At 36.4% G+C, this 18,122-nt stretch overlaps 1 protein-coding gene across 3 annotated transcripts in view; it reads left to right on the top strand.

Moving 5' to 3' along the window:
- UBTD2 (ubiquitin domain containing 2) overlaps positions 1 to 18,122 on the top strand; it is a 73,507-nt gene extending 55,385 nt beyond the window's left edge. For all 3 annotated transcript variants that reach the window (XM_070739419.1, XM_070739418.1, XM_070739420.1), the window contains one exon: positions 11,990 to 18,122. In XM_070739419.1, the coding sequence (XP_070595520.1) occupies positions 11,990 to 12,384 (395 nt within the window). In that variant the 3' untranslated portion in view covers positions 12,385 to 18,122. The remainder of the gene's footprint in view (positions 1 to 11,989) is intronic.

Raw genomic sequence — 18,122 nt, 5'->3', positions numbered from 1 at the left:
AGGGGAAGCATTTTACATATTTTAAAAATGAGTTTGATTCTTAATAGGACCTGCATATTTAGGATACAAAACCACAAGAGCTGTCTGTGTTTTGCAAGTTTTGCTTGTCTCACTAGTCAGTCTGTCTGTCTGTCTGTCTGTCTATCTTTCTATCTATCTATCTATCTATCTATCTATCTATCTATCACCTACCTACCTACCTACCTACCTACCTACCTACCTACCTACCTATCTGGTTTTCTATGCTGATAACCTCACAGCAGCTAATGCTGAAGCTCTGTTTGGATATACAGATTTATTTATTTATTTAATTATTTAATTAATTAATTAATTAATTAATTAACTGGATCTGTATGCCGCCCCTCTCCAAGGACTCAGGGTGGCTCACAGCATATATAAAAACAGAACAATAATGTAAATCCAATTAATGATGAGATGATGAGAAGGAATCCTGTTTTAAATTTACAGAGCTAGTTTACTGGTTTTCTTTAAAATAAATATTCTAAAACGTGTAATCTTCTGATGTTTCAATTAATGTAATTTTATTGGTTTCCATTTTTATAAGTTATCAGTAGCACTGCATTTTCTAACCTCGGCTTATACTCGGGTCAGTAAGTTTTCCCAGTTTTTTGTGGCAAAACTGGTGCCTCGGCTTATACTCGGGTCGGCTTATACTCGAGTATATACGGTATATCCCTGATAATTTATTAAAAGCTAATATCATTTGATAGAAACTTATTTTGCTTAAGCTCTTTAATAACATTAAGTCCTGTTATGAACATCCCCAGGGTTGAAATATAAAAATAGTGATCACAATATATAGAAAAAGTAATGGTAGCCACTCAGGGAGCTATGGGCAAGCCGTACAATTAAAATGTATGCAAAATTGCATTGGCATCCTTCAGTCTTGAAAGACCATGGTATCATGCTCTGAACTCCCCAGAGCATGAAGCCTGGGAAGGTTAGTATGGAGGATAGACTGTTAACCAAGCAGCAGATCTCCCCTCTCCATGTCTCTGAAATAATCCAATGGAATGGCGAAGACCAATACGATTGGTTGCAGTTACATCGCAGGAGTTATCAGAACATGGCTATACACAGTCACAAACTACTTCTGGGACTCCAGCTCTGGATTTTTCCTCAAGGATTACTTCTGAAGCCTTTTCCATGAATGGATATAACCACAAGGCAGTGGAGGTTTGCAGTCAGAGTTTCCCTTCTCCTAGTGGTTGACCAGGGCGTGTCTTGCCATGCTCTTAGCATACCACATCGCTTGCACAGACTACCTTCATGACTGTTGACCTATTCTAGTAGGTTTAATCTGCTCAGTCCGCCGGAATCTGTCTTCACATGCTTGGGATAGACAAGTCCCTATTTTGCCAGAGGTCAATGACCCATTGGCTACTCTCAGCCTGGTTTGGCCAGCCTGTGGAAGCTGCTGCCCAGGGTGTGGCCACTGCACATGCTACAGCTACTACGAGCCACAGGTCAGAGCTGAGAGACAGGTGGAGACCAAAGATGAATGAGCTGCCTTAAAAGCTGCCCTAAATGAGCTGCCATAAAAGGATACCACATGCCCCAATACCAGAGGTGCTACCCCTCTCTGAGCAGCCCAAATACCCCAAAATATCTAGCTAATAAATTAGAGAATTAGGTCATTGAGAACAATGTGCTTGAGAACAACAGGCAGGAATTTTAGCAGGACACTCGACAATTGATCATAGTCTTATATTGGACCGACAAATAAGCATTAAAAACATGCCAATAGGAAACCGCTGCCTTTGTGGATTTTGGTGCAGATTTTGTATCTGTTGATTAAAAATAAGCTACAAATTAAGTTCTACACTGTATTATTTTCATGTAACCAGGCCACATCCTATATGGCAGCTGCACAATCCACATTCTTCTCAAATGAGAGGTGCTCTTTGTTAAACACAGATCAGATCATTCTGCTTCCCCAGGTGCTGAAGGTAACCCCTTAGTCCTTTTTAAAATGAAAGATATATAACTCAAGAAAAACAGTGAACTACATTGGGGAAGAATGCAAATAACATCACCCTACAGCCTCCGCATGAGGTTTACAATTCATTTTTTTTTAAAAAAATATTTTTTATTGAAATACATACTTTAAAAACAAAACATATAAACCCTTTAAATGAGGGTTAGAATTCCAAGATACCAGGGATGACCAGATAAGAGATAACACAGAATCTTAACTACAAGATTAATATTTTTCTATATGACTAGATGTGCTCAAAGCAAGAAATTGTGCACCTATATTTTATGATATGTCACTGTGTTGTGTTAAAGTATAATTTTACTGTGTGTATGAGAAAAAAAATCAGGTTTTTCAAAGTCAGCTTTGAATCATGCAGGGAATTTTCTCCTTTCCAGTCCCTCCCACTCTTCATTCCTCTCATTCATTCATTTTGTGACGTGTAATATAAATTGGAATCATTCCAGGGTTTTTTCAGAGATCTTGTAACAGATTTGTAGATCTGCTTAATTCAGTTTCTAGCTACTGTATTCCCTGATTTGAACAGCTCTGTGACTTCTTATTTCAACATTGAATGTTTGTATTTTAATCTGTAAAGTGAAAAATGTTTTTTTTTACTTTTAATATTTGTATGCTTTTAATAAAGTTTTATTTTATTTATTTCTTAAGAGATTGTTTTATTCTCCAATGCGCTGCTGCTGCGCTAATGTGGGTCTTAGTCCAGCCTGATTGGTAGGGACTGAGTTTAAATTGACATATTAATTAAGCAATGCCCTCTAGCTGCCCCAGAAGGTCAGTTTTAAAAAACTCAGTTGTAGAGTAGGGACATAGGAGTTTTAACTCTATCCTTTTGAGGATTCACGTTGGACTTTCCTTTAATTTATTTTAATTTATTTTAAATAGTTGGCCTTCTACTTAGTTTACTCTCTCATCTGACTTCCTGACACCTTCTGCGGCAGCCACAGGACAACGGCTCTGGATCCCTGCCCTCTGTGGGCTATACCTTATACAGAGCACTTGGGGGAATTGGGGCCTCTGCCCTCTGTGGGTATCGCCCCCTTCCTTGCCAGAACACTTCACCAGAGGGTCCCTGTCATCCACACACAAACCCTGCATTCCACCGTTGCTTCCAGCATCACCCCCTCCCTCTGTCTTTCGTCTCAAGCTATTACGGCTTCAGAGCAGCTTTGGCTCATGAGAGTCCGCCTCTCCAGCCTCCCCTAGCCTGCTTGCATTGGCTTGTTGAGTAATATTTGCTGCTTTTCGCCACTCCGAGAGGAGACAGGATCGCAGCTCAGCTGTGTGTGCCTGGAAAGAATTCCCTCCCTCTCAGCTGTTCAGTGGCTATGCCACCCACCATTTTAATGGCTGCCTGGAGATTCCCCACCTTTCAGGATAGCGGCTGCCATTTTGAAGCCCTCGCTGTCATCAGTTGCTGGGCAAATTTCACTGAGCCTTGATTCTCCCCAGCAACAGCTACCTTATGACACTCTAGTTTGCAATGTTAAGCCTGGTGCCATAGTTTCTCTCTAATCACACAAACGAGCTTCCAGCTGCCATTTTGGTGCAGTTTACAGATCTGTGGTGGTGAGAACATGAGTGCTAAGGAGTGTGAGTCTAGTCCTTTGATTACTATCTCCACTGACTAGTTAGTCATGACTGATAATATGGAGGCTCAGCCATTAGCAGAGGCTTTGGCCACTACATCTGCTTCCTCGAAGGCCAAAGACAAGGAACATTCCTCCAAGGCAAAATCAAAGGTTTCCCAGGAATCAGTTACCTTGAAGGAAGCAGAGAAGCATATCAAGGCCCTTGAAAAACAAATGGAGCAGGCCCAGAAGCAATCCTTGGCTTTTCCCTTTCCTCAATTGCAATTATCTTTGCCCATGCCTTCACAGCAGTTGTTACCATCCCCATCTCATGCTCTGGCTCTCCTTCAATCTGACCTTTCGGGCCTCTGCTACTGACAAAGATTGGTCTCCGGACCATTCACAGGAATTCCCTCCTCTGCCTTTGCCTGCGGACACTGTGGTTCCTCCCCGGCTTGAAGGACTGCCTCCTGTGTCACAGCCCTCGGCCCAACTTCTCCAGCGTCAGCCTCTCCCAGCCACATTCACTCCAACTGTGACAGGGCTGTGCCCCACGGTAAGTACTTACCAATGCCTCTTCTCAGGGATAGCTACGGGAATCCAACAGTGGCCTCTTCCAACATCACTCATGTGTGGTCCACAGTGGCGGCCAGGGCATCCAAGCATCCTGACAGGTGACCTACACCGTACTTTCGGCGTCAGCCCTTTTGGAGTGAGACTTCTTGAACCACACCCCAGGTCCAGAGGTCGTATTCTCAGGAGTCCTATAGCCAGGGTGCTTGCAGAGTGGACAGACCTGCTTATCCAGACAGAAACCGCCAGTACCAGCAGCCAAGGTGCTCCTTCAAGGGAGCAGTCTCCAGAGGCTTTTGCCATTCAAAGTGACTCCTCCCAACACACTCCCATCAGTGGCAGGCAACATTTCGCCACCTCTTGGGAAACTACCTTCTCTGACAGATGGGTGTTGGGCACGATATTTCCGGGGCTGTACATAACATAAACTTCCTCACTACACCCCCAAACCGATTTGTCCAATGCCCTGTGTCGACCAACTCACAAAAGCAGAATCTCCCACCTTCTTGATATCATGGCGATCGAGCGAGTATCAAGGGACCAGGAGGGTTTGGGGTTTTATTCTGTCATAGTTATAGTACCCAAGCTCTCCGGCAGCTGCCAGCTAATCCTGAATCTGAAACAGCTAAATATCTATGTATATCGATATGTCAAACTCACATTGTCACAGGGCGTGGGCGCCAATGAGGCATGGGCGTGGCCAGGACATGGTGTTTCTTGCCTGCGGACCAGGAGATTGACAGCCCTGCTTTAGAATATCCTCTCCTAAGACATGAGGTGGGCTCCCATGTTCCTGCGTTTCCAAAAGAGTTCAAACACTTGGCTCTGCCCAACTTGTGACTCTCAGAGAAGCAGACAAACTTGGAGTAGGTTAGCGTCTTAGAGACCCTCCCCCACCTTTTAAACTTTAATTCTATTCTTCTTTTAACTGCATCCTATTGAAATCTAATACTTTATACATTATTTATGTGTTTAATTTTACACTGTCCAGAGACGCTCCGTGTGAGACAGTTAGTTCTAAATTTGATAAATATTATTAAATTTATTTAGCCATCAATCTCCCTGCCATGACTTTAGGCAGCTTAGAAGATTGAATTTTTTTTTAAAGCCCACAGAAATCATTAAAAACATTAAACATATATAATTTATTAAAACCATTAAAATTTTAACCAAGTCCAATCCTTTTTCACTCCAAGATGAGCCAGAGGCTGGCATTGATCATTTTCAGCTCATTTTCTATCAAATAATTTTGATTCTATAATTATTCACTCAACATCTCTCTGATAAATACAGCATGTCTGAACTTTATGTATCTTCTAGTAGGTGAGATTACATTCCTTATATGCCTATGAAAAAGAAAGGGCAGTCTCCAAAAACAACAGCATAGCTGGTAAGCACTCCAGTGTCATTAACTAACGGAGAAAAGATAGAAGCAACAAAAAGTCCATCGATTTTATAATGATTGCAAGAGAAATTTTATGTTTATACAATGGAGATTCTTGTAATACAGGAATTTCTCAAGGGTTCTTCACATCGTGATAGTATACTAAGCATCTAGTAAGCAATCAACAGCAAACTTTGCCCTTCTCCAAATAGCAAGTAGCTATTTTAGAAGTCAGGGAATCTTTCTAATTCTTCTGCAGCAGAATTTCAGCTGTGCCTACCTTGCCACAAATCATAACAGCTTGGCATTGTTACTGCAAATTGATGGCAACTAAGAGGGAGTTCTGGAGAGACATGAATCTGTGAAGACAGGAGGCAGGCCATCTGCTCTACATTGCTGACTCCTGCAATAAAGTTCAGGTACTGTCAAAGTGACAGATCTGATCATGGTATATCAGACTGTTGAATTTTAAAAATAATAATGGGTTACTGTTATTATTCATAATTTCAAATTTTAATCATGTTGATGCAGGATTTTATTACTTACCTTGAGAATTGTCTTAAATGGAAAGTGAGTTATAGCAATTAAAGTATATAATTTACTGCTATGGGGATTAGAAAAATGAATTGACATTCCTATTTATTTTTTCTGTTAGTAAGCTTCTTAGGCTAGTTGGAATCCTGAGACAAACTTTATTTTGTTGTACTATAAGAAATAAAATAATAAATTGTTTCATTAGTATTGTTTATTTTTGTAATAAAGTGTACACAAGGAATATTTCTCCCAATGTTATACTGAATAGTATCCAGGGCTCTTAATAATTAAAATTAGGCTTTAATAAAAATGCTGAAATTCTATGGAGATTTCACAAATAGTTCTGACATTTTTAACTATCTCATGATTTGTAGATGCACTTTGTAAGGTTTCTACCCTCTTTTCCCCAAAAGAAGACATCCACTGATAATAGGCACAATCAGGCTTTTGAATGCATGGCAATAAGGCCAAGCGCTTATTTCAGGGTTCAAAAAAATATAAGACAAGGTCTTATTTTCAGGGAAACACGGTAGAGATTATAAATCTTTATTTGCTTCTTCTTAAGATAAATGATGGTTGATTGTGCTTATTTGGTTGAATGATCACAAACTTAATTCCATGTAAATTAATTATCTGAAAAGAACAGGAATGTGCTTTAAAGACTTTTGAGTTGATCTTCCATGATATAAACAGGAGGGGGAAAAGCTTAATAAAATGGCACAGCTGTTAGCTTTTGAAGCTGATAATATTGCACTAATATCCTGCCAGGGAAATTAGATGTAGCAATCAGAATGATAAATTACACACAAACATGATGTAGAATTAATTAGATATATATTTGCATTTTTGTGAGCATTCTCATAAAACATGAGGTGGGAAAAATCGTTCCCTGCTGCAAAGAGAAAGCCATCTTCTGACGTCTAACAGTGGTGGGAATGGGAGCAATTTACTGTTTTTATTGCACACAGGAATTTTAGTTTGATTTACCAGTGGTTCCAGTAATTAGGAAATGTCCTGAAATTCATTATTCACTGTTAAATACACAGCATTTCATCTATATGGGGGATAACAGCTTCATAAACTGCTGGATTTGTAAGCAAATTTGGTGATTATGGGTTTTGACAGTTTTATCATTTTAAAGAAAAAGTAGTTATATTCAGAAATATATAATCAAAATATCTGTTAGAATGCCAGTACTGTACAGTGGACATCTTAAAAACTAAAAACAAATTATTTAACTATAATTACATTTGAAGTTCAGACTAAAAAGGCTTTACGTACCGAAAAACTATTAAATAACAATGGACTGGCATACATGGTTCTGATTTTAATGGTTGAATTTTTATTTTTATTTAATTTAAATCATTTAATTTAAGTCTCCACTGACTTATAACAACATAGATAACCTTTTCTCTTTCTCACAAGGGCTCTATTTTTTTTCTTTGTTGGAGGATGCATAATAGATGGTACTGAAACTTTGAAGCTATCAAAGAACCAAACAGAGATTGGAAAACCACCACCATGCTTATATACAGAAGTGTGTTTTATACTGGGTATTTGTAAAGAAGAATTTCTGAATTAACTTCCTTTACTTTCATGATGTAAAGTTGTTGCATCATTACAAATCATGAAGTGAATGTGACTTATAAATTGTAAAACTCATTTTACATACTGTAATACATCTCAGTTCTAGAATTCATGTGTATATATTCTAGGACAGCAATAGAGCAGCAGTTTGGAAACATTAAAAGCATTAAGGCAGAAGCCATTATTAGTGCTCAATGCCTTGGGGGAAAAACCCTCAAGATAGACATATGTCTCAGGTGGCAAGTAAATACTTTCCGGGATGGGAGAGGTTTTTCCTGTATTCAGTGTATATTCTCTTTGCTAAAGCTACCTGAGCGGCCAACGGATGAAAGAGAGAGTACGGTCATGATTATTTTACCTATGTGAAACAGAGAAAATAATAACTAAATAACTGTAAATCATGACTGAAATAAATCTAGCTCATGGGATTGCAGTTCATGTTTTCCCGCATCCAATGACCATTTCCACATTAACTTCAATTTCGGATACGTTATGCATTTATAGTGTTTTCCAAGATTAAATTAAAAGTGTATAAATAGGTATTTAACACAACAAAGTGTAAGAATGGTAAATAATCTTTAGTACAAAACTGAATAGGCATCTAATAAGTCATTAAGGATTAATAGGAATTGAGTAGAATCTAGAGATGGGGGTGTTTTTTGCTAATTTTAAAGCCACATTGCTAATGTATCAGCATTAAAATATGATTCAGGGAACAGAGAACAATGTCCTCGTAATATTAAGACACTGAATTTATAATACAAGTTACATATCCACAGCTCAGATCTCTGTATAAACTTAAGGAAGAAGGAAGGAAGTTAGTTCTGGAAAACAAAATGGTTAGATTTGTAGCTTGTCTTTTCATGTAATCATTATAAGTCATCTTAGGGTGAGATGATACTATTTTATTATTAACCTAGAATCTCATTAATCTTATTGTATACTGTAATTCAGGTGTAACCCTGATAACTACAAAAAATAAAATAAAACTGATTATCTTCAGGCAAAGTGAACACATTGTTCCAAACTTTCATGCTTGTTTCCTAGTACTGACAAGGCAGAGGGCACAACTCTGGATTGAATTTTGACAAAGTTCCTGTTTTGCCCACACAAAACTCATTCATGTTGTGCTGAGAGAATGGGGAACAAAACCTGGAATACCGCTTGGGAGATGATAAGTTTTCAGTGTGTGGCCATCTGTCAAGCAACACAGTGATAGATGGATAGGTTAACAATGGCTGGTGATTTCCAGTGTGGCATAAAATCTTATATATCTAAATCTTTAGAGTATCTGTATAGGTGTATATGTTAATGAAGTTCAATATGTTATCAATTTTTTTTTATTTCTAGCTATTTAAAATGAAAAAAAGCTTTGTTTCATGGTAATAGAAGAGCCTAAAATAGATAAGAGCTATGTATCTTGTAATAAACAATTTCTTGCACAAACCTAATTCTGATCATTTTATTCTGAGATGGTTTGCCAGATTCATTTTAGAGGGTCATGATATCATACCTTTGAGGATTCCTACTCTAAGAAATGGACCTCCAACATTGCAATAGAATATTACTTGGTGCATTGATTAAATACATTTATTTTAATTTATTTATTTATTTATTTATTTATTTATTTACTTACTTACTTACTTACTTACTTACTTACTTACTTACTTACTTACTTACTTACTTATCAGAATGTGTACAAGATAATAGATATGGTATAAACATAAACAAAAGCAAGTAGGTATATGTATTTTGTATATTGCATCTCTGTTAATTGCAAAACAAGATTCAGCCCTAGACCTTGTGACATGTTTTCAGAAATCTTAGCATATTGCTGACCTTCATTTCAGAACTCGTAATGATTATATAAAAATCATGTTTGCCTTGTTTTAATATATACTGCTCAAAAAATATAAAGGGAACACTCAAATAGCACATCCTAGATATGAATGAAATATTCTCATTGAATATTTCATTTGCACAACTATTCCATTTGCACAACAGCATGTGAAATTGACTGTCAATGTTGCTTCCTAAGTGGACAGTGATTTCACAAAAGTTTGATTTACTTGAAGTTATATTCTGATTTTAAGTGTTCCCTTTATTTTTTGAGCAGTGTATATTTCTTAATATTCCTTCCTTGAAATTCTTTTCCAGAAAAAAATTATGCTCACCGAAAGACCTGCTGAGTATTCAGTTTCAGCCCTGCTTTGTTACTTGTCACATTTTACATTTTCCCCACAGTATTATTTTATTATTTATTTGTTAAATATATTTGCTACCTATCATGCTACTCTAGGTGGCTTACAACAATAAAAATAGAGAAATTGAAAGAAACGTTAAACTTATTTGGCATTTTGGATGGCTTAAATGTTGATGAGCCAAATAAAATCAATAATTGAAGAAATTCAAACAACTAGAAGCTCTAGCATATGTTTCAAAATTTAGGGGAGCCTTATTTTTAATACAGTAATAGCAAATCTCATTAATTTAGGCCATATATTTATGATAGATATTATTATTTGTTTTACTAGGAATTTAACATGATATGGTGGCCCCTATTACTTCATAGATTAGTCACTTTCAGTGTTCTGTGGGTATCAAAACCTATTCAATAATTATCAACAGAAATATTTAAAACTCCAGATAATAATGCAATAATAAGGAGGACCTTATTATGATCACCATATTGTCTCATGTAAGATATTTTTAAAGCAAACAAGAGCAAAATGTCATATCTTTAGAAATAGAGCAGGAAAGAAACCAAAGTTTAAGAACAGTATTGGAATAGTCTTTATTTTCTGAAGTCGTTCCTCCCCCCGCCTCAAAAAAAAAGTATCTTTAAAATGAAAGGTGCTGAGGATATATACATGTGAAAAGGGTGTGTGTGTGTGTGTGAAAAGGGGGATGTGGAGGATATGATCATTTTAAATTTCAAACCTTTTGAATAAACATAATAATATATATTATAGCCTAAAACACATTTAGTAAGATACATGACTATTTAAGAGGAAATATCTTGCATCAGTAGATTAATGCATCAATACCGGTAATACATACATAATAAATACAGTAAAGATAATTTTAGACTTACTACTACTTTTTCAACAACAGCTGAACATTATGATGGTGCTGAAAGTCTGATGAATATGACCAGTCTTCCGAATTCTTACCATTACAACATTCCCATGGTCACATGATTGCTATCTGGGTGCTTGGCAACCGGCTCGCATTCGCAATTTGTTGCAGTACTCTGCAATCATGTGATTGCCATTCATGGCTCTACCTGACAGCTTCCCTAGAAAGTCTGTGGGGAAACTGGCAGGGATGGTTATATTTTGTTGTAATAAATTTTCCCCTTCTTGAGCCTCTCTGCACTTCTCTCGCCCTTGTGCACTCTCTTCAATCTTACTGCATCTCCCTTGCATCCCCCATACACTCTGTCCCTAAGCCTTGCCATGGCTACCTTACACCATCCTCAACTCTCACGCACTCCCTTGCACTTGCCTCCATCATCCACCCAGCAGTTTCCATTTACCTGCCTGCCAGCCTGCTTATCAGTTGCCTGGGGATTGACAGTTTCTCCATTAACTTGGCTGTGGGAAACCAGCAGAAAGTTGCAGGAGTTGTAGTTGTAAAACAAATGCCTAACAATCGGGGCATTTGGTTTACAATTACATTGGTAAGCAACAGGAGCTCCGGTCTCAGGTATAATCGTAAGTCGAGAACTACCAATGATGTATTTTTAAGATGGTACAATAATTTTATATATTTCAGCATTGTGAAATGTGACCTTTTTTTCTTTATATGTAAATCAGAGCCTGATTATAATCAAGCTTTGAATGACAGATTGCCACTTAAATACATAAAGGGTGTTCTAGCACATATATTTTCTGTAATTGATAATACTGTGCCTATTCATATTCCCTGAATCTAATAAATACTCCTGTAATGCTAAAAAGAAATTAAAATAACCTGTGTAGGTGAGCAAGTCCTGACATTAACATATTATATGTTCTAACAGCTCTAGTTTGACAAAGGTCAATATGTTTGTACTTCATTCATTGCTTTCAACTTGCCATTGATAAGCTAACCTCCCCCGGTCCCCAAAAAATAACATCTACATACACTTTAATACTAGAAAATACTTCTACTTCTGAAGAAGATAAAAGTTGCCTTCTGTATGATGTGCCTTAAAAAAAATTCAAGAAATTAAATTAATTTAAGAAATTTAAATTGATTTAAGAAATGCCACATTGCTTTAATTTTTTTAAAAAAATGTTATTTACTCGGTTTCTTCCCCCTCCCCTCCCCTTTCTTCTAAAGGTGCTCTGACAGAGTGCTATGATGAACTGGGAAACAGATACCAGCTTCCTGTCTACTGCCTTGCCCCACCTATCAACATGATAGAAGAGAAGGGTGATCTAGAGACTCTGGATTTTCCGGATCCACCGCCTAACTCCGGTCACGAGTGCCAGCTTCGTTTACGCCTCTCAACAGGCAAAGACCTCAAACTTGTGGTCCGCAGTATGGACACTGTGTATCACATGAAGAGACGACTACACACGGTGGAAGGCGTAGAACCTAGAAGTCAGCGATGGTTTTTTTCAGGCCGGCCACTTGCAGACAAAATGAAACTGGAGGAACTGAAAATACCAAGGGATTATGTGGTACAAGTAATTGTGAGCCAGCCCTTAACAAACCCTGTCTTGGAGGACTGATTTTTGCCTATATGCCTCTTCTTTCCTTTCTCTGCTCTTCTATCATGTGGGAACTTTTTCACTTTCCATTCTCTCCTGCAAATGGTTTGGTTCCAAGCAAAGACCAGCAAACCCTCCATCTGTGATGGAATTTAGGTAAAAACATATATGAGCAAATATACGCACACACAAACCTTATGTATAAACACACAGTCCCTGTTTCTAAACTATCCTTGGGGGTTTCGTTCAATTTAGTATTTCTTGACACCACTCTTAACAAAGTAAATGGGAAAATGTTTGTGATAGAGTGAGTCTAAAATTCAAGGTTGATAATGCTAAAACTGTGCTTTGAACTGTAAGTGATGTATTGATCCATGAAGGTGAAAAGCACTTTTTAAAGGATTAAACCAAATCGAACTGTTTCATGAAATCAGTGTCACTTATAGTTCAGCTGATCATTGTAGCTCCCCTGGTTAATCTAGCATGCTGTGATATTTATAGGAGTTGTTTCTATTAGGGTTTTATTTACCGACTCAGTAAGACTCCTGCTTAATAATGAGTAGCAAAGAACTAGAAGTACTCTCCAATAATGGTATGTTCTTAAATTCAGGTTTTACTAAACGTTTTGGTACATTCCGATTTAGCGACAAATAGAAATTTGCTAGGGCTGACTTCAGGGTGTATAAATACTGCCTTCTGAAAAATTAGGCAATAACTTATTAAATACAGAATTTCTTGTCTACTGTAAGCTGTCCACTATAAGGAAACTTACCATACAAATCCCTGTCACCAATAAAAGGGCCTATCAAATAATTGTACACTATTATGATTGCTGAAAAATCAATTATTCAATGTATACCATCATGAGAATATTAAAGGCACAGGACATCTTTTATTTAATAGGTTCAGCTCTGATGTTTAAAACAATAGTTTTGAACCTTCTTTACCCTCAAAAATAGCAATGAACTAATTAGGAAAAAGCACAAGCTGGTTTCATAAACTTTTCTAATAGGAGTTCATCTTGCTTGATAACATTTTTACCAATTGAAATTTGTATTTCTTGCCATAATCAAGCCTGAGATTTTTATTCCTACTCAATTTAAATATACGTATGTTTGCACACTCACACTTAAGACACACATACACTGCCATTGTTCACAAAATGAGAGAAAATTATGAGAAAGGATTGGGGGCAAAAACCCTCACTAGCAGGTGAAAATATAGATTGTATAACACTAGATCTTTCAAATATACCATTAGAGTCATAAGTACATTTTCGGGGATTCTGCATTGCATGTATATTTATGTTATTTTCCCTGAATCCCTAAATAAGTTGTAGAGATGGAAGCTTGCATTAAGACTGGATTCATTTAGTTTGTAAAGGCAACATATATACCCCATAAACATTTAAATAAGAACATTTTTTTTAAAATGCTCTTATTTTCCATGACACCTGTTCATACTTACACATTTAACAGTGTATAAAGAGTGCCTGTGGCAAATAGATTATAACTTTTTATAGTTGATAGATTTTAAATGATGTTGTCATTTATCTAGAGCTCAATGTGAACCGTAGCAATATCATACAGGATTTTCCCTTTAGAATCTGAAGGTAAGACATTCTTAAGGGAAGTAGGCACCAGTATATCCTTTTAAGAGTGCATTGAACAATTCTCTCTCTAGAATAATAAATTCTCTCTAGAATAATGATTCTCTCTAGAATAATAAATACATTTGGAGAAAGGCAGTGACCAACTGTATCAGAACAATGGGCATATTAATCAAATATGTTATTTTAAAGTGGGGCCTGTCAGTGGGTCTGCTTCTTGATTCTAGCATGGTCATGTGCTTGGTAGTGTCATCATTTCTGATACAACTTTTGCTGGCTAAATACCAAATCTAATTTATTTTTTCTTTATGCACCTGGACCTTACAGTTACAGAACTTCCACTTTTAATTAAATTGATTTTTTAAATAAAAGATATAACATGCATTATCCCCTGATTTTTTGCATTTAGAAATCATTTTTTATATTTACATGAATGTATCATGTGTCATTATATAACTCTTCTAGCCATTATCTATTACTGTTTGATCTAGATTAGGGTCATTTAGTAACTAAAATGTTTTCACAGAAATATTCAGTAAACAGTAACTTTTTAAAAATTATGAAGTTTCCCTTTTCCTGAAACCGTTGTTGGTGTTCCATTAATATTAAGAGCCCAACAGTCATTGAATGAATTCAAAATCCTGTATATCACTAGGGATTCTTTTTAATATTGTGACTATATGAAGCACGGTCTGGATGTGCTTTAAGTGAAACTTAAATTTCTACAATGTTAGAATTTTCATTTATGGGCAGTGCCTGGATAAGGAATATGCACTACATATTGTGCAAGTTACAGGATTATACATCAAGAATTATTATTTAGGACTTTTTATTTTTTTCCCAGGACTATTCAGAAAAGGAAGAAAAAGTGCACCTGTTAAGGAAAAAATGAAAGTATATATAGTCTGATGGTTTTTGTAACTATTGCCCCTTTTTGTCAAATTAAATTTCTTGATTGTCCCCCAGTATATTTAAAGTATTATTTTTACAGTACTGCCACAGATATGGGGATAGGAATGGTGGAATCAGCACAAAGGGAGAAAGCACCAGCTCTTCCCTGTCATTGGCAGTCACTCAACTCTCTGTAGGAAAAATATGACAGGCAAATCTATCCTGCGTGAGTGTTGTCAATTAAATCCAAATTGCCCGGAACATCCACTGCTTTCTTTCCTTTTTCTCTTCATTGAATAAGAGAGCTTTCCTGTTGTTCAGAGAACAAAGTTAATGCTTTTCAGTGCTGATGCATCAGAATTCAATTGTAGACCCTCAACAGCTGCCCAAGAATGCTGCCCAACATGATTACAGATGTATTAGAATTACTGTATTAATTTTGTAAAAACATCATCTGGAATAGAGTCCGCTGTAAAGTGCTCATCAGTAACCATATTGCTCTGAAGTAACAACCATCAGAATGCATTGGAATAGTTTCTGTATTTCCCACAGTCCCTAGTGGGCTTTCCTCGGGGACAATGTTTTTAAATGCTGTGATCATTTTTCTCTAACATGCTTATGAATCAGCGTGGAAGGCACATTGCAAGACATTTCCTTAAAAAATGAGGGATACCATTCTTACAATTAGAGTGGAATACTTTGAAAGAAAAAAAATGAATTATCCATAAAGTTAGAATTTGGTTAACGCTAACAAAAGATCAATTGGGGGCAGGTGCATGATAATTTAATTACTTCTTCTTTTGCACTGATATAAGATTTATAAATAAGGGATACTTTAATTCACGCATATTATGAATAATTTTTACTTTGAATTGAAATTGTTTCTCAGAGCAAAGGAAGAGTCTGGTGAGTCTATTATTTCTTTCTTTTTCTGCTCCACAGAAGTTTATAATATGTCATCACCTCTATCATCTCACTCTTAAAAATAATAAGCCAACTACTATAGGCTCTTAATGTTGTTAATCTGCAAGGATAATCAGTTATTCTGAAATAATAGAAGTTCAAGCAAGCACTGTATTAAACTCTATTTGTATGTAGTCCAGATTCTGATTCACTGCCAGCTCATTGTCCATAAAATTTGCCTCCCTCTCCACTCCAATGTAAGGTAGTATATATTATAAAGATATAATACTTGGCTGAGTTATCAAAAGCAAACAGTTTCCCCAATAGCCACATCAAATTCCCATAACATTTCTAATTAACATTCTTTTGCTATTGAATTAGAACTACAAATATATCCAATAGCAACTCTGTTTGCACCCTTATCTGGCAAAGATGTCAGTACTATATGCTTCAGAGTTAATGGATAGTTTACAATTTGCTTGTTCTGGAATACTCTGAAAAACAAAGGAGAGTAGCAGTACTTCTACTCAATTATGAGCCTCAGTGGCGCAGTGGTTAAGAGTTCAGTATTACAGGCTACTTCTGCTGATCACTGGGTGCCAGCAGTTTGGCAGATCGAATCTCACTAGGCTCAAAGTTGACTCAGCCTTCCATCCTTCGGAGATCAATAAAATGGGGACCCAGATTGTTGGGGGCAATGTGTTGACTCTGTAAGCTGCTTAGAGAGGGATGCAAAGCACTGTGAAGAGGTATATAAGTCTAAGTGCTATTGCTATGTACAACAACATGGCAACAAATTAATATAAGACAGACAAATTCACTGTGTTTCACTATGCTGCAGAAAAAGTAAGATTAAGGAAATGTTCATATAGAAATCATAATTCTCTCATCTCTAAAGAGATGTTTAAGAAATAATTTGATAAGAAAAAATGTGTGTTTTAAATATAGGTTGATGGGTAAATGCCTTCATTTACCCATCCTCCACCTATGGTTTCACAATTCATTGCATAAATAATTAGAATTTATATACAGATAATAAGAGCAATATATTTAATCGGGAGATAATGTTTGTTTGATAACACATGATATAAACAACTGACAGGGTGCAGAAAATGTTTTACAGACGTGCTTTCATTTTTTAAACATCCAAACCCAAACATAAATTAATGTCAACAGTTATGTGTATAGGTGTGATGTGTATACACAGATACACATACCTGCATTGGAAGCATTGGCATTGGTGTTGATTTTTTTTTCTTGCATACTTTTGAATGTTACAATCATATACATCACTTGAAATTCTTTGATGTTCTAACACAAACAATCCATATGTTTGTTTCATATTTTTACATGATTGTGCATTCACAGTGTTTGCTTTCCTTGAAGTGCAGTTTCTTCATCAGTCCAGCAATGTGCTTCACTTACAAATGCCTCCCAAGTACGTTTTTAAAAAACCCATTTCTACCAAACAATATGCAAATAGCAGAAAGAAATCTGTGTATGGGAGATGCAGAAATAAACCAATCTGCATTTTCAACATTTTACTCAAAGCAATAGAATATTAAACTACTACTAGCAATTTTTATTGGCTAGCATCCATATTGCCAAGATTAGTTGGCTGGTTTTTAAAATAATGATGTAGCCATGAACTATTTATTCTTTAATTCAACTCTTTTGTTTCCCTCCATTTCATTTTGAGAGTGGAATATTGGAAAGTATATCGGTAAATGTACAGAACTAAAAAGTCTAAAAGTAGAGGTGGGGTTTCCTTAAAACCTGCTTCATAAATAAATTTGAACAGTGATGGGTTTCCACATGGCATTAGCAAGCTATGAAAATTATGTTCATGCCGTCTGATTAAGGTCACGGGGTAAATATTTCTGGAAATAGTGCAGATAGTTTGCAAACCAAAACTATGCTGTTAAACAGAAGATCCAAATATTGCTTTTGTGGAGAATAGTAAAAATGCATCTGTTTGATCCCTTTTTCTTTCCTGGTTGTTAAATCAAGCCAAAGATGAAAGTCAGCTTAAATGGGCATTTTTGTTTATTTTTGATTTGAACTCAAAGATATACAAATTATTTCTGGGGCTTTAACTGAAAAAATGAAATTGCCTTCGATCAAGGGCCTTCGTTGTGCCTCTCTTCTCCATATCCTGGGAATGTCAAGAAACTGGAAACCTCCTTTTGAGCAATTGTGCACTAGGCAGCTGGCAGTGTATAATGACACTCTTTTCTGGTGTGCTGAGCAAAGACTCAAGTTTAATGTCCTAATTGCCTCATGGTAGTGGCTTCCAGAGATGGCTGGTACCATCGATTTGTATTTCTTGAATAAAATATCTTCTCTTTTTCTGGTA

This window comes from Erythrolamprus reginae, chromosome 2 (assembly GCF_031021105.1).
Source record: "Erythrolamprus reginae isolate rEryReg1 chromosome 2, rEryReg1.hap1, whole genome shotgun sequence".
NCBI classification, from domain to species: Eukaryota; Metazoa; Chordata; class Lepidosauria; order Squamata; family Dipsadidae; genus Erythrolamprus; species Erythrolamprus reginae.
The sequence above is the reverse complement of the archived record's forward strand: the minus strand, read 5'-3'. Positions and strand labels throughout refer to the sequence as shown.